The 25,840-nt window shown below is 44.4% G+C and overlaps 1 protein-coding gene across 4 annotated transcripts in view; it reads left to right on the forward strand.

Moving 5' to 3' along the window:
* Positions 1 to 25,840, forward strand: part of Cacna1b (calcium voltage-gated channel subunit alpha1 B) — a 171,745-nt gene that overhangs the window by 16,927 nt on the left and 128,978 nt on the right. For all 4 annotated transcript variants that reach the window (XM_085835123.1, XM_085835120.1, XM_085835122.1 and 1 more), the window contains exons 4-6: positions 14,534 to 14,625; positions 16,170 to 16,322; positions 17,679 to 17,869. In XM_085835123.1, the coding sequence (XP_085691249.1) occupies positions 14,534 to 14,625; positions 16,170 to 16,322; positions 17,679 to 17,869 (436 nt within the window). The remainder of the gene's footprint in view (positions 1 to 14,533; positions 14,626 to 16,169; positions 16,323 to 17,678; positions 17,870 to 25,840) is intronic.

The raw sequence follows: 25,840 nt of genomic DNA on the forward strand, positions 1-25,840 counted from the left end.
GTGTCTCTGTGTGTGTGCGTGTGTGCGTGTCTCTCTTTCTTTCTCTCTCTCTGTGTCTGTGTGTGTGTGTGTGTGTGTGTGTAGTTAGAGAGTGTAGTAACCAGGCTATATTGTGGCCCCATGTTGAGGGATTTAAGAACTGTAGTCCCTGCCGTGGGTAGAAGCCTCCATCCCTGTTGGCATTTGGGGTTGTCGTTGTTTTCATTTACCTGTCCGCAGGCAGTGGATTGCCTATGATGTATTGAAATCATTGTAGTTTGATTTGTGCTTTCTGATGGTGTGATGATGGACATTTGGTATCATCAAACACTTCAACTAGACCTGAACTGAGGATGTAGCTCAGAGATAGAGTATTGCCTATCATATATGAGATTCTGAGTTGAATGGCTGTTTAAATAAATAAATAGACAAAATTAGCAGACTCTACAGAGAGCAGCTGGCAAAGCATTAGAACCTTTATTTTGTGTTTTTCATTCAAAAAATATTTAAATACTGTATGTATGTATGTACGTGTGCATATACATATACAAGTATGTTCATGCCACAGCAGATAGCCTGTAGAAGTTGGTTCTCTCCGACCGTGTAAGCTCTGGGGATTGAACCTGTCACCAGGTTTGGCAGCAAAAGACTTTACTCACTGAGCCATCTCACTGAAACTCTGTCTTTTAAAAAATAAATAATAAAAAAAGATTATATACGGTGGGGTTTACTCATAGATACAAGCCTTATAAATTAAATTTGGAAAGTTTTCTCTTCTAGAAGTCACTACATCAGAATGACAGTTTTTGATATGTTCAGTTGAATTCTGGAGTGAATCCATCTCTAATACTGGAGATTTATTCTTTTGAGGAGTTTACAGAATTCAAGATTCAGTTGTCATGTGGGATATTCAGGTTCTCTATCTCACACTGGCTGAGTTGGAGCAGCTGTGGGTTTGCTCTGAAGTCTGGTGAGTGGACTCGGCCTTTCCTACCTTTTGTTTTGTTTGCAACTGTTGCTAGAGGTTCATCAATTTTACTAATCTTTTCAAAGAGTCAACTCTAATTTTCTTCTCATAATTTTTGAAACCTATTCTGCTCTCATGTTGTTTCCTTCAATCTCTTTTCTTTTCTTTTCTTTTCTTTTCTTTTCTTTTCTTTTCTTTTCTTTTCTTTTCTTTTCTTTTCTTTCTTTCTTTTTTTTTTTTTTTCCGAGACAGGGTTTCTCTGTGTAGCCCTGGCTGTCCTGGAACTCACTTTGTAGACCAGGCTAACCTCAAACTCAGAAATCTGCCTCCCAAGTGCTGGGATTAAAGGCATGCGTCACCACTCCCGGCTCTCAATCTGTTTTCTTTAAATCTCTTTTACTTTTTTCTCAGTCTTTGCAGTGAGAATTTATACTGGCGACTTGAGATGGTTTGCCCTTTCAATGTATGTATTATGTTTTCAGGGCTGTACATTTGCCTGTTTGCACTGCTTTTTAACGTACAGTCAGTTTAACTCAGTTCTGCATGTTACTGAGTTTGCTTTGGGTTCCCACTGGGACTCAGGCGGTTCTCAGAGGTGTGCGTAGTTTCCACGTGTGTGGAGATTTTCCAGAATCTTGTCATTTCCACTTTGATTCTATTGTGGTCTGAAGGCACATAGTCTGATTTCAGTTTTAAAACTGTTAAGATTTCTTTTGGACAAATTTGCTTTATGTTGTTTTATGCTCGTGTAGACACTTGGGAAGACTGTTTATAATGCCATGTAGAACTTAACACTTAACACTTTTGCTAGCAGCATTATTCCAGAAAATATTGTTAGTTTTCTCTTTGCCTTTTTTAATTGTTTAGGGAGTAGCACTGAAGGTTTTAATTCTCGTTTGAAGTTTGTAGATCTCTCTTCCAGCTTACTGTTTTTCTGTTTTATTCATATCATTATCTACTTGATATAACACTGGTATGATAGGATTTAAATTAGCTATCTGATTTTTTTTCTTGTTTAACCATACTGTACTTTCTGCCTTTTATTGTATTACTTAAACATATTTTAGGCTTCTATTTTGATTTATCTGCAGTATTTTTAAAAGTTTTTATTTATTTAAAATTTTTTATGTGTATGGGTGTTTTGCCTGCATGTGTGTCTGTGCAGCATCCAGAAGAGGCTGTCAGATCCCCGGGAACTAGAGTTACAGTCATGAGCTGCCATGTGGGTGCTGGGAGTCCAACCAGAGTCTGCTGGAAGAACAGCCAGTGCTCTTAACTATGGAACCATCTTTCCAGTTCACGCACTTTTTTTTTTTGAACTTTTTTTTCTTTTTGAGGTAGGGTTTCTCTATGTAGCCCTGGCTGTCCTAGAACTTAGAGATGGGCCCGCCTCTGCCTCCCAAGCACTGGAATTAATGTCATGTGCCACCACACCTGGCTCTAGAGTTGTTTTTTTTTTTTTTTTTTTTTTTTTTTTTGTGTGTGTGTGTGTGTTTCTTATGTAGTTTTGTAGTGGTTTCTTAAAGTGGTGCATTTATGGATGCAAACTTGCCCCAGTCTCCTGAGGGTATTTTACTAATTTACAGGAGGAGAAACTCTATAATTGCTTTAAGTATTTCTTCTGTATATATTTAGAACTACATCCAAGGAAGCTGACTTTTCCCCAGCCATCAGCTAGATTTCACAGAATCCAAAGGGAGAGGGAAATTTACTTTTCGCTCATTAGAGAATGTCCTGAATTCCCCTTCATTCCTGAAGGGGATTTTCTCAGCTGACAGTTTTCTTTCAGCTTCTACACTGTGCGATTCCTGCTGCCCTGTGTGGTCTGTGGTGTGAAACTTGTGAGTTGCTTTCCACTATTGTCAGGGTGTGTCTGTCTGTCTACCTTAAGACTTTGTTCTTTGTGTTTCAGGAGGGTGACCGTGCTGTGTCTTGCTGGGATGGTCTGTGAATTGGCTCTGTGTAGAGTTGATTCAGCATCTTCACTCTGCTGGTTTATGTTTGTCATAGTTTTCAGACCTTATGTCTTTGAATAGTTTCAGCCTGAGAATCATGAGGGAAAGACTAGCTCCACAATTTTTGAGCCAATTTTGAAACAAGCTTTAATTCAATACTGGCCAGGATGATGGAGACTGGTAGGGACTATTCTGGGGTTCCCAGGAAATGGCCAGGATGATGGAGTCTGGTAGGGACCATTCTGAGGTCCCAGGAAATGGTGACAAGTCATGCTTTGCAGTGGCTTAAAAAGCCAAAACCACAAGTCCACCGTATTTCCCAACAGGTCCGATCAGGGGCACCCGTGCGTCCTGTCATATCTCCTGCTTCCATCCCTCCACCTACATGTGACCAAGTACGTCCGGTGTATTTAGGTCCAATGAACTTGTTTAGGGAGTGAAACCATGTCGCTTGTTATCTCCCCTAAACAACAAACTCCAGCATTTCAGGGAGAATCTGTCCTTAAGCATGGGGCTTATAGGTTAGAGGCATTTTTGTTTCATAGATCTTTTAGGCACAATAATTAAAACTTAAAACATAACTTAAAACATTAAAAACAAAATATTCCCACCTTGAGTTGTATCCTGAGTCAAATCCTTGACTCTGTGATGGGTACCTGTTTATACTGGGCTCTAATAACCATTAGCTTAATGGTACCCAGACAGGAATTATCATCTAGTTGAGGCATTGTTGATGCAAGAGCCAGCAGTAATTAGCAGAAACAGGAGGCTGGGCAGCCCACAGTTAGTTTCCTGCTGTTGGGTATGTTTTCTGGGTCTGTTCTCCATTCTTTCTGAGATCTTGGCTTTTCATGGACCCCGGGCTTGTACTACAGGAAAGGCAGGGAACCCTGGGTCTGCTCTTCTTGTCTTCTTGGAGTGGGGATGGGGCCTGGAGGCTGGGAGAAAGCCCGAGCATCTTTGGATGAGTCTCAGAAAGTCTGTCTCTATGGAAACCAGCAGCAGCTTCTTTGGTGACACTAGCACCTGGAGAGTAAATGACAAAGCAGTCCTGGGTAATAATACCTCTGTGCTGCCTGCTATTGAGCAGGCTGCTTCCCTGGGCTCTCCCTGCTGAGATGCACTCTTTGCCCTGGATGCGCCAGAGCTGGGGTATGTGATGCAGGCTGCCTTTCCCAAGTAGAGTGCCCTGAGCTGTGGAGTAGGTTTCAAGGACATACGGGTGTTTGATTCTGTCACTAAGTGCCGATACAGCTGGACATGTCTGAGTATTGTCTCATGGGAGTCACAGCACAGACATGACACTTCTCTATGACCTCTGTCAGGGATAAAGGACGATATACAGGTAGTCGGGGCAAGCAGATAGGCCAAGTGTCTGTGATTCAAATTGCTGCCCCTTAGACCTTCTAGACTTTGGTCACAGGAACCTATAACTTTAAGTTCCTCTAGGTGTGACTTGATGAACCTAGGGTGTGAGCTGGGTGAGAGTGGAGAGGTAGCCTTAGCTGTCTAGCCTAATGGATGATATATGCCTTTAGTCTTAGCCCTTATCAGGGACAGAGATTCTTCTTAAATTTCCATTGCAGGTGGCCCATGAGATTTCCTTTTCCTCTAGACACACACACACGCACACACACATACACACACACATATATACATATACACATAATACTTATATACATACACACATATACACATACACACATACACACACACACTGCTAATCTATTGCCCATACTTAGATGTTTCTAAGTGTCAGAGGGCTACCTGTAGCAATGTTGGGATAGCATAGTCCTGCTGTCTTGTCCTGGAGACATACAATTAACCTATGTTGCTTCCTTTCTGGGAATTTATGTAACGAGAGCTTCAAGGTAGAGCTGCTAGCTCTGCTCATGCTGGCAAGACTGTTCTGAGGGACAGTATTGGAGCTCAGTGAGTCTTGTATGTGCCTTCTAGGCAGAGACTATGTGCAGACTCAGTGATGTCCTCATGGTTTTGATGACTATCTCCAGATAGCTCCAAAAGCATGTACATAGGCTTGGGACTATTGGGTGCCATGAGCTTTGTGCTTACTCCCCATGCTTGGTACAAGTGCCCTGAGGAGCAAGTGTAGGTGGATGGGACAGAAAGAAGCAGAGAGGCTATGTAGGCACCAGCCAAGGTGTCCCTGGGTACATGGGGCCTGAGGACATCAGTTTTCACTCACCTCTGGCATTCTTGCTGGTGTGGCTGGGCTTAAAGGATGAGAGCTGCAGATCTTGAGAGCATCTAGCTTGGGGCCCCAGATGCTGCTGCTGACAGGTGCTGGTCAGTCAGCTGCTTTGACAACTCAGGATTTGTGGGTTTGTGGCCCTGGGCATCCAGCTGGGACTTGAGACTGGAGGTTAGTCTGTCCCTCCTCCATGCCTCTGTTCTTGGGAGGGCTTCCCACTCTGGGTGCTATAGTTCACCAGGGAAATGATGTCGTGTCTGGGTGAGGCCCTGTGTCTACACATGTGTCCACTGTGTGTCCCTGTGTTCATGAGTGTACCCCTTGTGTTTCCATGTCCTTGGCATGCCTCTGTCTTGCTGTAGCTGTGTATACAGAAGTATTAGGTATGGAAATGATTGCCCACAGTTGAATACTGTTTGGGTATATGCTGAGGTTTTGAGTCCCTGTATGTTTTATAAATGAGGTAAAAATTTGTATTTAACTTTTCTTTTTTAAAAATTGAAGCTTATTGCTGCAAACATCCTACCACCTTCATTTCTGAAATTCACTAGTGCTTATGTGCCTGGAGCTGCGTGCCATGGTCTAATTGTAGAACATTTACATCACCCTGAACAAGCTTTGTGCCCTCCCAGCAAGCCTCACAGTGCCCCACCCGACTTGGTGGCACTGCTACAAGTGCCAATCTGTCTGTTTTTGTTATTTCTGTAAAAGGATCACAAGAAGTGACCTTCATGTGCAATGGTGTCCTTTCAGGATGGTGGGAGGCATCCTTTTGTACATGTGTCAGCCTTTAGCATTGGGTCCCACATATATTTTCATAGACCGCAGTGGTCCGTATTGACCACTCTGTGATCTGAATTGAGTCATGAGTTGTGAGCCGCTGAAGACGAGCTTTGGCACAAGAACTTCTTAACTCTGGGTTGTTTTGATGGGACAGGTTCCCAGAACGTGTAAACAAGTGTGTGAAGATTACAGCACCAACATTTTGCTAGGTTGTTTCCAAATGGGCGGAGTTCATTTATGTCCACACTGGTTCTGGTATATCTTGATTTTCCTGTCTCGTTAGCTGCCACTCAGCCTTCTGTTTCCAAGTTCTTGTTAAGTTCATTCTTTGTGCACCATTACTGCTTAGCTTTTTGTATAAATAAGATACTAAATACAAACAAAGATAATTATTTTAAAATGCTAATTACAAGGAGCACCGTGGTGATGCAAGTCTGTAAGTGAGCCCCTGGGAAAGTGGAGGTCGGGGGTCAAAGTTCACAGTCCTTTATTTGTCTTTATTGTGTTTCTCTCTGCCTGTCTGTCTGTCTGTCTGTCTCCTCTTCCCCTCTGTGTGTGTGTGTGTGTGTACACATACATACCACAGTGTGAACTTACAGATGTTAGAGGATACCTTGTACTGAGTCAGGTCTTTTATTTTACCATTGAATCCTGAATGTTCAACTCAGACTCAGGGTCTCAGGCTTGGCAGTAGGTGTCTCTACTGGCTGAGCTATTCTCCTGGCCCCCATATCTTTTAACTTAGATTCACAGAGCAGTTGCCTGTATTCTGATAATTTTTCTTAGTCATAACTCAAGTATTACCACAGAATGATTGATTTTTCATAAACATTTTGTATTAGTCAGGGTTCTCTATGGCAGTGTTTCTCAGCCTTTCTACTGCGACCATTTAATACAGTTCCTCACGTGGTGACCCCCAACCATAAGTGACTTTGCTGCTACTTCATAATTTAGCTACTGTTATGAATCATAATGTAAATATCTGATATGCAGGCTGTCTGATATATGACCCCTACGGGGCTCATGACTCACGGGTTGAGAGCCACTGTTCAGAGGACCCAAAGTGATGGAATGAATCTATACGTAGAGAGGAAGGATACATTAGAACGGCTTTCATGCTGTGAGCCAGCTAGCCCAACAATGGTTGTCTACTAACAGAAGGTCCAAGAATCCAGTAGCTGTTTAGTCTACAAGGCTGGATGTCTCAGTAGACACTAGAATCGTGAAGATGCCAGTGAAGAAGTGGTCTTCCCAGTGAGAGCAAGAGCAAGCTCCTTCATCCACACCCCTGTCTAGGCTGCCAGCAGAAGGCGTGGCCCAGATTAAAGATGGATTCTCCCACTTCTAAAGATCTGGATTAGCAGTGGCTCATTCTACTTTAAATGATGAATTTAGAAAAAAAAAATCCCTCCGAGGCATACCTAGCTGCTTCCATTTTAGTTAGTTTCATATATAGTCAAATTGACAACCAAGGGTAGAACTGTGTTTAGTTCTAAGTCTTTCTGGAGTTTAGAATGCTAATCTACCAAGGAACCTGTCTCTGTTGAGCAGATGAAGGTGAAGATCCCTCTGGCACCATTTGTGGGTCTTAGCATAGCTCTTGATGGCTGGTGCAGTGGGTTGGGAAGGGGCTCTTGCTTAGACTAGACCTGAGGGTCCTAGAGCCCAGGAATGGCAGTGGGCCATACTTTACTCCATAGGCTTGCTTATGGTCAAACCCAGGGCTCCATGCAGAGGGTAAATTGCAAGCAGTCTACCAGTTGAGGTACACTGTCAGTCCTGTTTTAAACATGTCATAGATTAATGCATGCAGGGCTATTTAATTTTGCATACTCATCCATCTTAGCCAGAGTATAATGTGACCATTATATGCGTGTTCCATGACTGGTGATTATTATATTATACATTATGTATTATATATTATATTATATTCATCCATCTTAGCCAGAGTATAATGTGTATGGGTGTTCCATGACTGGTGATTTATATTATATTACATTATATTATATTATATTATATTATATTATATATTATACTCCTCTATTTTAGCCAGAGAATAAGGTGCCCATTGTATGCATGTTCCATGATTACTTTTCCCCCTTCTTTGTGAAAAGCAGTCGGCTATTTCTGATTTTGACTTTTACAAAGAGCTACGTGAACATGCCTGCATATATTGTCTATATAGTTAGAAGTGGCTTCCTGAGTCACAGGGCTGCTCATTTTAACATTTACTGGAATTATCCAGGCGCTCTCTGAAATGATTCTGCAAATTTTTCTTCCTTCAGCAGAGCCAGGCTTAACATAGCCTGCTCAGCTTGGGGTGTGAATTTCCCTGGCTGCCAATGGCTCTGAATAGCTTTTTTTCTCCCTTCTTGTGACTTTTTGATTTTTCTGATAAGCATTTTGTAATTTTCATGCAATTTATGGAGATTTCGTTTTCCTCGATGTCAATTGTTTTCTGCTACGTTTATGGAAGTGCCTTTGCCTTTCCCTTCCTTATCGTCTTTTTTTTTTTTTTTTTTCTGGTGTGTGTGTGTGTGTGTGTGTGTGTGTGTGTGTTTGGTGGTACTGATTGAACCTAGGTCTTGTACATGCTAGGCAAGTATCCTACCACAAAGCTACATTCCAGCCCTCTTCTTACTTTTAATTTTGTGATAGGGTCTCACTAAGTTATGCATGCTCATCTTGATGTTGCCTGGTCTCCATGCCTCAGCTATCCAAGTAGCTGAGATCACAGGCCTGTATCTTTAGGCCAAGCTAAAAATATGTTTTTCATTTTCTTGACAGTGTTCTTTGGGGTGTTGTACTAAGACTTTTTAATTATTACTTCGTAGTTTGATTTTTGTATTCCTTGACTTCCTTCAGTGTTTAATATCAGATATATATATCTGCTAGTTTAGTGCCTGTTGTATGCCATTAGATCCCTTGGAACTGAAGTTAGGATTGTAGTGTACTGCTATATAGGTGCTGGGAATCAAACCCAGGCCCTCTGCAAGCCCTTCATTCTATTAATAATATAATCCCACTCTATTCTTTCTTTTTTAAAAGATTTATTTATTATCAACATATGAATACATTGAAGCTGTCTTCACACACACCAGAAGAGGGCATTAGACCCCATTACAATGGTTGTGAGCCACCACGTGGTTGCTGGGAATTGAACTCAGAACCTCTGGAAGAGCAGTCAGTGTTCTTAACTGCTGAGCCATCTTTCCAACCCTATTCTTTCTTCTTAAAGAAAGGTTTGTTTGCTTTCGTTCAGTCCAATTCAGAAAGATTTATTTAGTTTATGTGTGTGTAAGTGTTCTGTTCAGTTCAGAAAGATTTATTTATTTGTGTGTGTGAATGTTTCTTTATGTATATATGTGTACCACGAGTGTGCCTAGTTCTCAAAGAGGCCAGAAGAGGGTGTTGGGTCCCCTCCAACTGGAGTTGCATGTGATGGTGAGCCACCATATAGATGCTGGGAATCAAACCTGGATCTTTACAAGAACAAGTTCTTTTTAACAACTGAGCCATCTCTCCGACCTCAGATGTCCGAAAGTGTCTCCTAAGACTCCTTGTCCTGGGGCAGGCTGGTCCCCTGACTCTGTGGCAAGGGGAAGGGGAAATTGCAAACAGCCTAAGGGGATTAAAAGCAGTGCATCTTTGAGAACAGCTAGGAGACAATCCATTTCCAGCAGAGGTTAGTATTATTTATCTCATGGTAAAAAATGTCAGCTAAGGTAGGAACTGGAAGCTGGAGGCTCATCTCTAAGGAGACCTGTGCCCAGAATGCCATGGTGAAAGCTCTGGCTGTTAGAGCAGTTCATTCCTGCTGTGAATACCTGGTGTGGTGACCTCACTTGCTTGTCACCTGCTTTATTCTTGCTTGCTGCAAGTGCGGTTATTTGAGGACTCTTTTTTAACTATGTTCGTGTATCCCATATATTTTGATTTGCCCTTCCTTCCTTCCTTCCTTCCTTCCTTCCTTCCTTCCTTCCTTCCTTCCTTCCTTCCTTCCTTCCTTCCTTCCTCCCCCTCCTCTCCCCTCCCCTCCCCTCCCTTCCCCTCCCCTCCCCTCCCCTCCCCTCCCCTCCCCTCCCCTCCCCTCCCCTCTCCTTTTCTTTCCTTTGACCTACAATACTTTTAATCTTTCTCAGTAATTTCTTCATGAGTCATTGATTATTCAGGAGCCTGTTGTCTAATTTCCCTGTGTTTGTATGATTTTCATAGTTGTCGATTCTAATTTTCTTTCACTGTGGTTAGAAAAGATGCATGCCGCGATTGTGTCGGCTAGAGAATGGTCTCTCCTGGAGGATGTTTTATGTGATATGAAGACTGTAAATGTGAACTGTGGTATGAAATGTCCTATAACTATGTTAGGTCCATTTGGTCTAGACCTCATTTAATTGATGTTCCTTTTTGATTTCTGTGTGGGAGATGTGCCCATTTGATAAAAGAGGGGTTTTGAGACCTTCAGTTATTGCTGTGGAACCTGTCTCTCCTGTAGGTCCTGTATTTGCCTCATGCCCTTGCTTGGTTCCGTGTATGTTTACAGTTGTCTTCTCCTGCTAAGCCCTCCTTTCCTTATGGTTCACTTTGCTACTTTGGCTTTCTTTGTCCTGTTTGTGACATTCCTTGAGGCAATGTGCATTCCTTGTACTCAGCATATAGTTGGGCCTTCTTTTTAAATCCATTTAGCCAGTTTATTGAGGGATTTACTTAAATTAAAGATCATTATTCATAGGTAACAAGTGACCTCTGTCATATTAATTACTTCTTGGCTGTTATATATATCTTTTGTTTTTTTTTTTTTTCTATTTTTTTGAACTAATCTTTATAGTCTGGTGGTTTCTATAGCGATAAGTGTCTCTTCCCTTTCTCATTTGTACGTCTTCTCTACTGGTAAGTTCTACGTCTCTGCATATTTCATGATGGTTGTTTTCACTTACAGATGAATGATTTTCTTAATCCTATGTCATAGGGCTGGTCTGGGGGTGCTTCCTTCAGTGTTTGCTTATGTGAGACAGACTTTATTTCTTCATTTCTGAAGATAGCTTTGCTGGGTACAATATGGGTAGCTCAGAATTCCCTTTCAGCACTCTGAATGTATCCTGTTATTTGTCTGCCTCCAAGGTTTGTCCAGAGACATCTACCATAATGTAACAGGAGTCCTTTATATGTAACTCTTTAGTATGGGATTGGAGAATTCTCTTTCGGTCTTCATCCTTTGACTGTTAGGTTCTAATGTGTCTTGGAGAGAGAGTCAAGTTTCACTAGGCCGATGGTCTCATGAGGCCATATATCCCATCTTTTCTAAGTAGGACACATTTCAGCTATTATTTTGTTATGTGCTCCTGGGCCTCGCTGTGTCTTACTCCCTGAAGCTTCCACGTGCATGATGTTTTCTTTTGCTTTCTCTTGTCCTGTAGGCTTCATAAGCCTTGCTCACTCTTCTTGGTCTTTCATCTGATTGAATTAGCTAAAACTACTGCCTTCAAGACCAGAACATTCTAATCCTATTTACCCCAGTTTGTGTAGCCATCATCAACTTCATTCATTATTCATTATTTCATTCATTAACGTCTTCAGCATCAAGTATTCTGTTTGATTCCTGCTTGACTGTTGCGCTGGCTGTGGGTGTCTAAAAGTGCTGCAATCCAGTGGCTTTGTGTTGGCTTATCTGAAGGAGGACCATTATCTGGCTAGTTGTTGAGCTGGGCTTGGGTATATCTGATTGCTTCTGGCTGGCTGACTATAGCAGGGTGTGTGGTAGGATTGCCATGTATCTAGTTGTAGGGCTAGGCTTGGGTATGTGTAGGCTCACATACCAGTGTGTTGTTCCCTTCAGAGGGAGGAGCAAGGCTCCTGTCTGGCTCCTTGTCAGGGGTAGTGCATATGGGTGTCCTGGGCTGTGCATGCTTCCTTTTTGTGCAAGTTGGCCTGAGAGGTGGGGGGGGCAGCATGAGTTTAGATGCCAAGTCTCAGAGTTTCTTGTAACTCAATGCTCTGAGCAGCTCTTGGATCATGATGTTGCAGCCATTTCTATGTACATGATAGAATGAGGGTAGAGTCTGAGAAGTGAAAAATCACCATGGTAACTATCCCAGGATCAGATATACTCAAGTAGTGGACCCAGTTTCAAGCTGATGTGGAACTATCTCAGCTTAGGTCACTGGGCAGAGTGGACTACTGCTCTAGTAGTACTGCCATATGAACTCTGTGTTCAGGGTCTGAGAGGACTGTGGGAGCCTCCTGTGTAGTCACTTGCAACAGCAGCACAGAACAAGCTATTCTGATCAGATCACAGTGCAGGGTGTCTTACACCTCTCTATAGGGTGTTACTGGTTTTTATGCTTAGTTAATTAAAAATATTGGACTTCAAGGTTAGAAAACTTCACTAGTTCTTGGCTAGTCAGAAGGACAGTTTTCCATGAGCTTTCTACTCATGACCCCTGGAAGCCAGACAGCAGGAGAAAAGGACCAGACGTGGCTTATTTACTTCTTATTGCTGTGATATATACAAGGACAGAAACATCTATGGAAGGACGCTTCCACAGGATGCTTATGGTTCCAGCCTTTCTGCTGTCGTCACTCCATGATGATGTTCTCCTGAGTCTCTGAATCCACCTTCCATTCCCTATTCCCATGAAATAGCATGGAGAAGGGGGATGGAAGGTGTAGCTCAGGCATCCTTCAGAATCCAGTCTCCCTCTGCTGCCCCACATTGCCATCTTATACAGAGCAGCAGGAGGTACAGTTAGGGTTGATTTGGTAATATGGTTCCACCATGGACTCAGTTGGAGTAGGCATACCTGCTACTTAGATAATGGGTTACACTTTTGCCCATTCAGATGATGTCTTCCAACTAGGGGCAGCATACAGATGAAGTCCTTGTCAGTACTCCTTTGGAGTCAGTTCTGTCCCCTTTGCCTGGCTGTGACCTGCTCTCTGGCTTGTGGTTGGGTGGTAGGGGACATAGTAAAGCAAGTATAGATCACTTGGGAGAAATGGTACACAGGTGCTGGAGTGGGTGTTGTTTCTCAGAGACTCACACAGGTGCTGGAGTGAGTGTTGTTTCTCAGAGACTCACACAGGTGCTGGAGTGAGTGTTGTTTCTCAGAGACTCACACAGGTGCTGGAGTGAGTGTTGTTTCTCAGAGACTCACACAGGTTGCTGGAGTGAGTGTTGTTTCTCAGAGACTCACACAGGTGCTGGAGTGAGTGTTGTTTCTCAGAGACTCACACAGGTTGCTGGAGTGAGTGTTGTTTCTCAGAGACTCACACAGGTTGCTGGAGTGAGTGTTGTTTCTCAAAGACTCACACAGGTGGTGGAATGGTGTTGTTTTTCAGAGACTCACACAGGTGCTGGAGTGGGTGTTGTTTCTCATAGACTCACACAGGTGCTGGAGTGAGTGTTGTTTCTCAGAGACTCACACAGGTGCTGGAGTGGGTGTTGTTTCTCAGAGACTCACACAGGTGCTGGAGTGGGTGCTGTTTCTCATAGACTCACACAGGTTCTGGAGTGGGTGTTGTTTCTCACACACTAACACAGGTGCTGGAGTGAGTGTTGTTCAGAAACTCACACAGGTGCTGGAGTGAGTGTTGTTTCTCAGAGACTCACACAGGTGCTGGAGTGAGTGTTGTTTCTCAGAGACTCACACAGGTGCTGGAGTGAGTGTTGTTTCTCAGAGACTCACACAGGTGCTGGAGTGAGTGTTGTTTCTCAGAGACTCACACAGGTGCTGGAGTGAGTGTTGTTTCTCAGAGACTCACACAGGTGGTGGAATGGTGTTGTTTCTCAGAGACTCACACAGGTGTTGGAGTGAGTGTTGTTTCTCAAAGACTCACACAGGTGCTGGAGTGAGTGTTGTTTCTCATAGACTCACACAGGTGGTGGAGTGAGTGTTGTTTCTCAGAGACTCACACAAGTGCTGGAGTGAGTGTTGTTTCTCAAAGACTCACACAGGTGTTGGAGTGAGTGTTGTTTCTCAAAGACTCACACAGGTGCTGAAGTGGGTGTTGTTTCTCAGAGACTCACACAGGTGCTGGAGTGAGTGTTGTTTCTCAGAGACTCACACAGGTTCTGGAGTGAGTGTTGTTTCTCAGAGACTCACACAGGTGCTGGAGTGAGTGTTGTTTTTCAGAGACTCACACAGGTGCTGGAGTGAGTGTTGTTTCTCAGAGACTCACACAGGTGCTGGAGTGAGTGTTGTTTCTCAGAGACTCACACAGGTGTTGGAGTGAATGCTGTTTCTCAGAGACTCACACAAGTGCTGGAGTGAGTTGTTTCTCACACACTAACACAGGTGCTGGAGTGAGTGTTGTTTCTCAGAGACTCACACAGGTGCTGGAGTGAGTGTTGTTTCTCAGAGACTCACACAGGTGGTGGAGTGAGTGTTGTTTCTCAGAGACTCACACAGGTGGTGGAGTGAGTGTTGTTTCTCAGAGACTCACACAGGTGGTGGAGTGGGTGTTGTTTTTCAGAGACTCACACAGGTGGTGGAATGGTGTTGTTTCTCAGAGACTCACACAGGTGTTGGAGTGAGTGTTGTTTCTCAGAGACTCACACAGGTGCTGGAGTGAGTGTTTTTTTTTTTTTTTTCCTAAACTTGGTGTGGAGACTCTTATATTCTTTGTCGTTGTTCTTGCCAGGATTCTCGCCACAGCTGGAACTGACTTTGACCTGCGCACACTGAGGGCTGTGCGTGTGCTTAGGCCCCTGAAGCTGGTGTCTGGAATTCCAAGTAAGTCTAGCTAAGACAGCCAGGCCCAATATAATTCTTTCACCCTCATCAAAGTTGTGGCCACTACGTATTGGACCTTTTGAACACTTTGGGTGTGTGTGTGTGTGTGTGTGTTGGGGATTGAACCCAGAGCCTTGTGATACCAAACATATAGTGTACCACTGAGCTGCACCCTTACTCATGAGAGGACTACTTTTGACATCAAGAAAAGAGGAACGGAGCTGGGCGTGGTGGCGCACGCCTTTAATCCCAGCACTTGGGAGACAGAGGCAGGCGGATTTCTGAGTTCGAGGCCAGCCTGGTCTACAAAGTGAGTTCCAGGACAGCCAGGGCTAGCTACACAGAGAAGCCCTGTCATGAAAAAAAAAAAAAAAAAAAAAAAGAAAAGAAAAGAGAAATGCACATGTGTTAGGTATCTTTTGCTGCTGTGATAAACATCACTGCCACGATGCAGTTTACCGAAGAGTTTATTTTCATTTACAGTACTAGAGGGCTCAAGTCTGTCATGGAGGGGAGCGTAGCAGCAAATGGTAGGGGCAGGAAGTCCAAAGATCACATCTCAGAGACACATAGGAAGCACTGAGAGAAAACAGGAAATGGGCCAGGCTATAAAGTCTCACTCCCCCTCCTCAGTGATGTAATTCCCCCATGAAGGCTTTATGTCCTGAAGTTCAATAACCTTATCAAACAGTGCTGCAAACTGGGGACCAGGTAAATATTTGAGCTCATGAGAGCATTTCTGATTCCAACCACAAGGACCTTTTCAGTTCATTCTTCCCAAATCCCAGAGGGTGGCCTGTTATTTTTCCTGGCTTGTGTTTCTACCTCTTAGCTTCATTTTCTGGGATTGAAGAACAGAGATCAAGCAAGGTGGTAGAACAGGGGAATGTCTAAGGCTACGGAAGGCAACCTTGGCTTAGCCCCAGAGAGACTGGTGCCGAGGTGGTCATCAAGGTAGGCTTCTGTGCTTCAAGGAGTCAAAAGAGGGCAAGAGGATGCCTGATGGATGCATAGTTTTCCTTAGTTCAGTAGAGCTTTGGCTTTCCACTTACTAAGGGCCTGGCCAGGCACTCAGGGTTGTGTTGTCCTGAGACTACTACAAGAAAACCATTGGTTGGCGTCCTGTTCTCCACAAAATAGGCAAGGGTTCAGCTCCATACCTAAGAGCTGAGGCCAAGATGGAAGGGGTTGAGGGTTATAACCTTTGTCCAGGTTCCTCTCTACTTGCTTCCCAGGATCTCCTGCTCCTTATCCCCCAGGCTCCCTGGTTTTCCCTTTTAGGATGCTTCTTTTTCTTCTATTTCATTCTCTTTTTTTCCTTAGGGTTTTCTGCTCTCTTCAGACACTGAATTCCCTGTTCCATTTCTTGCCCATGGCCATTCCCTGTCCCGAATTCAGGCTCCCCACTTTCAGACCTGTGCACCCCACTTCTCCTTAAGGCCCCACACTTTGCCCGTTTTGCTCACATGGGCATTCACTGTTAAGCGCTCCTCCCTTGATGCTGCTGCTTCTTCTGCTGTCTGACTGCTGTTCTCTGACTCCAGGCTTGCAGGTGGTGCTTAAGTCCATCATGAAGGCCATGGTCCCGCTGCTGCAGATTGGGCTGCTGCTCTTCTTTGCCATCCTCATGTTTGCCATCATCGGCCTCGAGTTCTATATGGGCAAATTCCATAAGGCCTGTTTCCCCAACAGCACAGGTAAGCCCTGCAGGGTCCCGAGACAGGCACCTATTCCAGGGCCAGAGGGGCTTCTGAGCTTCCAGACCTAGAAAGTAGAACTTATATTCTAGTAGCTTGATTAATAGCGATAAGTAAATTACTACATAGATGAAATAACACTATAAAAACATCTATGAAGGAAACAAAAGTATTTAGTACAGAATAGCTTGGGGCATGCTCTGCAAAAGGTCCCGAGGAGGCCTTTCTGTTAAAGTTGACGGATGAACAGAGATCTTAACAGGGTGAGGACAGCTGTTTGCCACCCTGACGGATCACCCCAGTTCCGGGGTTGGTAAATGCACAGTTCGAAGTGGAAGAAAACTGAGAGAGAAGAAATAGTTTGGTTTCAGGGCCATGGTTAAGAACTTGAGCCTTGTAGAGAAAATGGGAAGAGTGGAGGGAGGTTTTGAATGTGGTGTGGCATCTTCCGGTCCTACTGGTGTGGTGGAGAGGCAGCAGCAGAAGCAAGTAGGGTAGGAGAGAGTCTAGTGCAGGGATGATGCTGGCAGGTTGCCCTGGGTGCTCCAAGAGTGAGCCACACTCACAGGGTGGGTATATGCTGGACAAAAGCCAGAGGGTGTTTGGAGGGTTCTTGAGTTATGATTAAATAAAACGAGAGAACCACATCTTTTAGATCTTTTAGATCTTTTAGATGTAGACAAAGCTCTGGCTAAAATTTAAATCATTCATTATTAGGAAAAAACTTTTATTAAACTGAAAGTAAGTTATTTTGTCAAATCCCTGCAAATATTAAATATCGTGGTAAGTTCAGAACTTTTCCTTTAAGTAGAAAACAAAACAAGCCGTGGGCAGTTGCCTGTAGTCTGTATGGCATTGTGAGTTATGGCAGTACCATGAGACAAGAAAGTGAAGGAAAATCATGCCAGGAATTACAAAGGAGGGGACAGAACTGTCATTATGCACAGAGAAGGCCACTGGCCACAAATACTCAACCATGGTACCTCTGAAGTCCTTAAATCAAGCAAATTGGAAGAGAAATAACCTTGATAATCATTTATTAGGTTTTTCTCAGTTCCTCTCATTTTTTTTCCCAGGCTGGGAGAGAGAAGTCAGGCCACAGTTAGGGTTAGCTTGCAAGTGTCTGCTACTGCTGATTTCAAGATGAAGGGATCTATCCGGGGCATAGTTACCTGGTAATGGCAAGGTTCCAGGAGAGAAGGGAGAGGCGAGCAAGGAGCTCCAGAGGGCAGACCATGGCTGAGGTGGAGGTGGCTGTAAGGTTAGCGAGAGGATAGAGCAGGTATGGGAGTGCTGAAGGGTGGGATGGTGACTTGATGGAGACTTAGGTCTCAGATTGCTTTACTCTCCACACAGATACAGAGCCTGTGGGTGACTTTCCCTGTGGCAAAGATCCCCCTGCTCGTCAGTGTGATGGTGACACCGAATGCCGGGAGTACTGGCCAGGACCCAACTTTGGTATCACCAATTTTGACAACATCCTGTTTGCCATCTTGACAGTGTTCCAGTGTATCACCATGGAGGGCTGGACTGACATCCTCTACAATGTGAGTTGCATCTTGGCCCCAGCTATTGTGGTGAGGTCTGGAACTCTCAGGATCTGAGGGGTCTCTCTTAGGACACTTGTGACTGAGAGTACTGGCCCAGTCCACAGCCCATTCTCCTACGCTAAGGTGTAATAGAGACCCCTTTATTTAGGTGTCTCATCAAGATCTGGTGGTTAGTATGAATTTGTCCTCTTGACCTAGGTCCTCCTGCAGCCTCCTTTATGAAGAGGAGACTGTTAGACAGTTAACAGGAGAGGTAACACAGAGCTGCTGCTGCTGCTGCTGTTGCTCTTGGTGATGATACTGTGAGCCTGCTACTTGTTCAGCCTGTTGGGATAAGTCATGCCATGCTTCCATTGGCCTGAAGAAATGATTATAGGGAAGCTGATTAATTTGCCCAGGCCCCAGGCCTGTAGCCTGCTGTTAACCACTAGCATATCCCTGTTTGGAATTTTTGAGATTGAGTCAAGGGCTAGTGGGGACTGAGGGCCAGGTAAAGTGGAGTAGGGTTAGGCCTGCATTGAGGCCCAGGAAACTCTCCATGCATTCATGCTGGGACACCTTGGAGCTTGTGTTTCATGTTTGTTTCCTGTGTATTCTGTCCATTTCCTGGTTGGTCTTTTTGTCAGCTTGATACAAACTAGAGTTATTGGAGAAAAGGAAACCTGAAGCAATGGGGCATTTCCATAATTGGGGATTGATTTGGAGGGCCCAGCCTACTGTGGATGGTGGTGCCACCCCTGGACAGGTGGTTTTGGGTTGTATAAGTTAGCAGGCTGAACAGGCCAGTAAGCAGCACTCCTTCATGGCCTTGGCTTCAGTTCCTGCTTTTAGGTTTGTCCCTTGAGTGCCTGCCTGGCCTTTTTTCAAGGATGGTGATGTGGCAGTATAGGTCAGATAAAACTATCCTGACAGGCCAGAGAGATGGATTATTTCAGGAAAGCACCACCAGGTCAGGCCAGGCTGTCCACTTCCCTCTCCCTTCCCCTGGTTTGACAGCATTAGGTGCGTACCTTCACAAGAAGCAGAGGAGGGAGCAACAGTGTTGGCATAGAGGAACAGTGAGGGGCCCTGTCTGCCTCTCCCAATGAATGTGCCAGCAGTGGCTACCAGCTCAGGAGAGCAGCTCTTGGCAAGAAATTATTATTATCTTTTTTGCTTTTTTTTTCTTTTGAGACAGGGTTTCTCTGTATAGCTCTGGCTGTCCTGGAACTCACTATGTAGACTACACTGGCCTTGAACTCATAGAGCTCCCCCTGCCTCTGCTCCTCAAATGCTGTGATTAAACACACATCACTGTCCATCAGTCAAGAAATTTGTTAGGCAGTTTGTGGACTGGTCATGTCTTATTACCAAATTAAAACTGTTTTTACCTTGTGGTAACATGGGAGTTGTCTTGGTTACTTTTCTATTGCCATGACAAAGTTCCATGACCAAAACCAACTGGGGTAGCAGCTGAGAGTTTACATTTGATCCACAGCATAAGAGGAGAGGGAGGGGAAAAGCAAGCCAACTGGGAATGCTGTGGGCTTTTGAAACCCCAAAGCCCACTCCCAGTGACACATCCTCCAACAAGGCCACACATCCAAATCTTCCCATCTACAAACTGGAGACCAAGCTTTCAAATATATGGACCTATGTGGGCACCATTCTCATTCAAACTACAACATACTGACTCCCGCCCCCCATTGACCTGTGGTCATATCATAATGCAAAACCAAACAAAGAAACAAACAAACAACACCCCCAAACCAACCAAACAAACAAAAGCAAAAGCAAAAAACAACAACAAAAAGAAAAACACCCCCCTGCCCAGTCCAACTTCTAAAGTCCCCATAGTTTTTCAGTCTAGGCACAGTTTCAAAGTCTAAACTCAAGTCAAATTCTTAACTGTTCTCTCCTATACTTCCTAACATACAGTGGCAATGAATGTAGATGACCATTCCAAAAGAGAGCAAAGGGGCACAGAGAAGAAATACTGGACAGAAGCAAGACTGAATGAAACCCAGCAGGGCAAACTCCAAATCTATGGGAATAGCTCCACATCTAATGGCAAAGGTCTTAATGGCTCCACCCTTCCAGCTTTGCTGACTGCAACACATTTGTCTCTTGGGCTGATTCCACGCCCAGTATGTAGCTCTCCCTGGCAGACATCCCATGGCTCCAGCTTCTCCAGCATCTTGGGAGCCTCCAACGCAGCCCAGGCTTCACTTTCATAGCTTTATTTAATGGCCTCTCTGGGCCTCCATCAGGGACTCCCCTGCCACACACCTGGTCTCAGCAGCTTCCTTAACTGCACAGGAAGATCCCACAGCCCTTTATGCCTGTATCCATCCTGATTACAAAGCCAGAAAGAACCACATGGCCAGTGCTACCAACTGCTGCCTGCTTGGTCTGGGACCTGGCTCCCTCCTTGCATTACGTTTGCATAAACTGATTATAGGAGCAGATGAATCCTTAGGCCCTTTCTATTCACAGGTTGCAGCATTGGCTGGGTGGAGTCCCACCCTGAGGGCACCACGCCCTTTCTTCCCATCTCTCTTCATCCTTTTCAGCACAAGCCATGGCTCCCTCATTAAGTTTCCTAGTATTCTTTCTCCCCACACTGTACAGTTTTGATCTCTTTGTGCCCCGCTGGTACTTTTTCATTGCAGACCTGCCTAAGAGTGATCACTAATAACTGTGTGGTTGTCAATATTAGGCTGTCTTGAAATCACCTCTACTGGGAAATTAGTCCAGAACTCTGCAATGTAGCCTGGGGCAGATTCTCTGGACAGTAGCAAAACCCAACCACATTCTTCCTCAATGTACCACAAGAATGGTGTCTAGCCACTTGCTAATACTGTCCTCCTCTGACACCTCTCAAGCTGGACTTCCACAGCCCACGCAGCTATCAGCACTACTGTCTTACAAGCCCCTAGGGATGGCTCCTTATCCCTGGTTACATTGTTCAACCACTTTCCTGGAACAGGGTCCCAAAGTCGTCCCCAATTTCCCAATAAACAGTATGGTCAGGCCTGCCACAGCAGCATCCCAGTCCCTGGTACCAAGTTCTGTCTGAGTTGTTGTCCTATTGCTGTGATAAACCACCATGACCAAGGTAATTTATAGACGGAAGCATTTAATTGGGCCTTACTTTCTAGTTTCAGAGGGTGAGTCCATGGCCACCCATGGTGGGGAGCATGGCAGCAGGTAGGCAGGCTGGTGCTGGAGCAGTAGCTGAGAGCTCACATCTTATCCACAAACACAAAGCAGAGGCAGAGATATGTGTTTGGAGGGAATGGTGCAGGCTTTCAGAAACCTCAGAGCCTTCCTCCAGTGACATAAACTCTTCCAACAAGGCTATACTTTCTAATCCTTCCCAAGTAGTTCTAACAGCTGGGGACCAAGTATTCAAATATGAGCCTTTGGGGGCCACTCTCATTCAGATTGCCACTGGGATTATTAGAAAAATCATGGGAAATGTCTAAATTTCTCTCCAGGTAGGCACGTGGGAAGGGTTCAGAAGAACGATGGGATAATACATCATTTAATGATTGTACACACAGGGCTTTTACACATACTTCAGGAAAGAAGTATTTGATAAAGAAGTGTAAGGCTTTATGTTGTTGACAGGAAAGGGATTTGCTTCTTGCCAGGGCCTGCTATGAGAGGAAGAGGAGACCCAGAGATGATGTGGGTGGAGTGATTGGGAAACAAGCTGCCATTGATTGAGAAGGAAGAGTTGAGAGCAGCTGCTTTCTTAGCTTTGGTTTAGTGTAGAATGGTAGTGGAACTATGGCTGTCTGACTCTAAGACTGTAAATAACTATTGTCATGCTAGAATCGAGAGAGCTCAGAAGGAGCAGTAGCAATGAGATGTAGGATCCTGAAGTTCTGACTCATGTGCAGTGGTGAGAGCTATGAGAAAGCGTGAGACTCTGGACAGTGAGTGCAGGTGACGGAAAGACGTCTCTCCCTCGTAGGACTCTCCCTTTGGAGGCCAGTTGGGCAGGAGCCACTGAAGAGCTCTGTGCACCTTGTGTGGGGTAGGAGGAACACTCAGAACTGTGTCCTAGAATCAGAGCAGAACGCTGGAAGAAGTGCAGTCAGATATTGCTGAGAGGCCAAAGACCAGTATGGAGCAAGATGGAGGCTGCTGGTATCGTCAAGGGAAACACTCTCTGCTGGAGGGTGTGGGTGGTCAAATCTAGGGTGCAGGGGCTGAAGGGAGAAGGCAAAGAAGCAAGGCTGCCAGTAAGACTGATGTCTCAGGGCGAAGAATAATGAGTGAGAAGTGGCTACAGAAAATGTGGAGTCAAGGAAGACAATTTTGTAATTAAAAAAAAAAAAAGGGCTGGTGAGATGGCTCAGTGGGTAAGAGCACCCGACTGCTCTTCCGAAGGTCTGGAGTTCAAATCCCAGCAACCACATGGTGGCTCACAACCATCTGTAACGAGATCTGACTCCCTCTTCTGGAGTGTCTGAAGACAGCTACAGTGTACTTACATATATATATAAAAAAAAAGAGCCTCATAAAGTCACATTATCAGATACTATACAGAAAGACCATGTGTATTTCTACCCCTTATCCTCTTCCTTCCAGAGGTACTAACCTAAAATATGTAGTAAAGATAACTTGCTGGATTGACTTAGTTGATTTAGCCTGAGTTGTCCCTACAATGGCTGTCTCACACTGGAGAGAGGCCAAGAATTTGGTAGTTACTCAGTTCACAGAGGAGGAGGTCTCAGCAGTCTTAGCCTGGTGCTCGGGCCTGGAAGGTTCTTGGAGAGCTACTGGTCTCCAGCCTGCTCTAGAAGCTTGGAGAATGTGCATTTCTGTGAAGGCAGTGAAGTAGGCAGCGGCAGCAGCTGACTAAATGAACTTGCCAGCAGACTGAAGGCAGAGTTCCCGATTCCCATCTGCTTTCATCCAGGTCACTACCAGAAGGCACTACTCACATTTAGGGTGGGTCCTCCCATTTCAGGTAATGTGAGCAAGAGTATCTGTCACAGGAGTGCCCAGCAGCTGTCTTTTAGTTGGTTTCAGAGCTGGTCAAGTTGACAGCCAGTATTAACCATCACCAAGACCACAGCTGGGGTTTGATCCTGACACAGATATAGTACAGAATGTTTCTGCCTGGGAGGAGGGTTGCCTGGTCTCCACAGCCACGCTTTCTTATCTGTTGTCCTCAGCCTTGTCTTGATCTCTGACAACTGGGAGTTTGTTCACTACTGTGTTACTTTCTGATCTCAGTAATGGTACGTGCAGGAAACAAAACCATCTATAACTTTAGGGCTTAGCCTTTCTTACTCAAGGCCAATTTGATCCTCTGGGTTTCTCTAGTGATTCTATTTCTTCGTTAAATTCTGCCTTTATGTCCTGAGTTGCTTTCATTACTTCCTTCATTATTTTGTTCTTTTCATGGTCTTTGTTAAGGCAGTTGTTCATATCCTCTTTAAAGTCCTTGGACATATTCATACTTGCCATTTTGAAGTCCCTATCCTGTGCTTCAGCTAAACTGCTTTTTCTCAGGGCTTAATAGAATAGGGTTGTTCATTTCTGGAGGAGACATATTGTCTAGGTTGTTCATGTTTGTGTTTTTGTGCTGGGATCTAGACATTTGGAGTTCTGTTGGACCTGCTTCTGGTGTAGATATCTGGTCTCATTTTTGTTTTTTGAGTGGGTTTTCTATTCTTTGGTTGTTAGTTGCCCACTCTGTGGGGTCCCTGAATCCCAAGCACGTGTGGTGGCGGTGCCTTGTAGACAGTAGTTCTGGGTTCTAGCCAGTTGTGGTTGTTGTAGGGTCCCTGATAGAGATCTGTTCTGCAGATTGGCAGGGAGTCACAAAGCAGGGGATGTGGGCTAGAAGAAAAGGCTGAAAGGGGTTGCTGGGAAGAATGAGGGCCTCTTCACGAGGCCAGGTTACTAGGGAGTGGAGGTGGGCTGGAAGGAGTTCCTGTGGGTGGCTGCAGCAGTGCGTCTGGACAGATGGGAACAGAAGACAAGCAGGAGAATCAAGGTTCTTTCCTGAGTCCCAGCCCAGTGTTGGGGCTATGGGACCTTGGGAGAGAGCAGGTCTGCTAGTTTAATTAATTTTAAAACCCTTTGAGACCTCTTCCCTAATGTGACCTTTGCTGACCCTTGTTTGTAGATGTAACCACCTTCAAAGGGTGAGAGTCTAGGCTTCCCACCGGCTCCCACTGGCAGGAGTGTTCAGGGCTCAGAGATGGCACCATAGCCTGCTCTGTGATGTCTGGCTGAAGAAGTACACACACAGTAAAGTTCAGTCTAAAAGGTTTTGTCTCGTTAAGGTGTTCCTTTCTTGGCCCGAGAGAGAGAGAGAGAGAGAGAAAGAGAGAGAGAGAGAGAGAGAGCACCTTTTGAGGGTACATTGTCATTCATATATATATATATATATATATATATATATATATATACATATATAAATTTTATGTGTATGGATATTTTGCCTGCATGTATGCATGTGTAACATAGTAACATATATCTGCCTGGTACCATCAGAAGCCAGGGAGAGTATTGGATACCCTGGAACTGGAGTTACAGATGATATAAGCTGCCATGTGGGTGCTGGGAATTGAACGTGCTCCTTTGGAAGAGCAGTAAGCATTCTTATCTTAGTTATTTCTTTTGCTGTGAAGAGACACCATGACCAAGGAAACTCTTATAAAAGAAAGCATTTACCTGGGTGTCTGCTTATAGTTTTAGAGGGTGTATTAGTCAAGGTTCTCTAGAGTAACAGAACTTCTAGAATGAATCTCTATGTAAAGACAGGAGATTTATTAGAATGAGTAATCTAACAATGGCTGGCTGTGAATGGAGCGTTCAGGAATCCAGCAGTCGCTCAGTCCTAAGGCTAGATGTGTCAGTCTGTCTCCAGGATACGCTGGAATCCCTAAGATGTCGACTCTAATGCCTGTGAAGGAATGGGCTTGCAGGCAAGGTGAGGACAAGCAGGAGAAGCAAAAGCCTCCTCCGTCCTTGTCCTTATAGAACATAGATTTCCAGCAGAAGCTTGGCTCCAAATAGCTCTGGATTAAAGGTGTGTCTTCCTACCTCAAAGATCTGGATTAAAAGTGGATCTTCCTACTTTAAATTAAGCGAAAACAAAACAAATCCCAAAAAACAAAAATAAAATAAAACCCAAAAACCCAAAACCCTTATAGGTATCCCTTCCATTTTTGAGTTTTAGTTAATTCCAGATGTAGTCAAGCCATCATATTTATACATATATGTTCCTAAATATAACCAGTCCAGCGCATGTAATGTTACTTGTGTGTTTTTTCAGGGCTGAGCAGCACTGGCTGACCTTTTAGTGTGCTTTTCCCCAAGGACTGTCTCCACTCCCATTCTTAGCTTTCCCCAGTTATTTATGGTTCTTTGTGTAGAGTTGAGGCCTCAGGCTTTTCCCCAGTCCAGTTTGTCATGTTTGTTGTTATTCTTGTCCAGTTCACGTTTGGGAGATCTTGTTGATGAGACATTATGGGTATAACTTGTGATGTTACAAAGAGACACAGTCTCACAGCAAACTGCTGATCCTCTGGCCCTTTAACAGTCTTTCTGCCCCTTCTCTGCAATGTTCTCTGAGCCTTAGGTATAGGAGGGTATAGATGGATAGACTCCACACTGCATTTTTATTGGTTGTGGTTTTCTCTAGTTGTATCTATTTGTTGCAAAGAGAAGTTTCTTTTGGGGGGGGGGTAGAAGATTTATCTGTATCTAATCTGTATCTAATGTTGCTATGTTCATTCTGCAGGTAGAGGTCAAATGTTAATATATTTTTTCGGTTAGGAATTATGCTGGTTTAGTAAATTAGAGATTATAGATTCTCCTCCAATACCCATGATTCACTAGACTAAGTAGTTAGCTAGATATCCAGTACCAGGCGTGGGATCTGCCTTGTTGAACAGGTCTTACGTCATCCAATCAGAGAGCTATTGGTTACTGCCAAGATATGTGTGCCACTACTGC

This window comes from Mus caroli, unplaced genomic scaffold (assembly GCF_978045245.1).
Source record: "Mus caroli unplaced genomic scaffold, Mus_caroli_1 scaffold_2, whole genome shotgun sequence".
Lineage (NCBI taxonomy): Eukaryota > Metazoa > Chordata > Mammalia > Rodentia > Muridae > Mus > Mus caroli.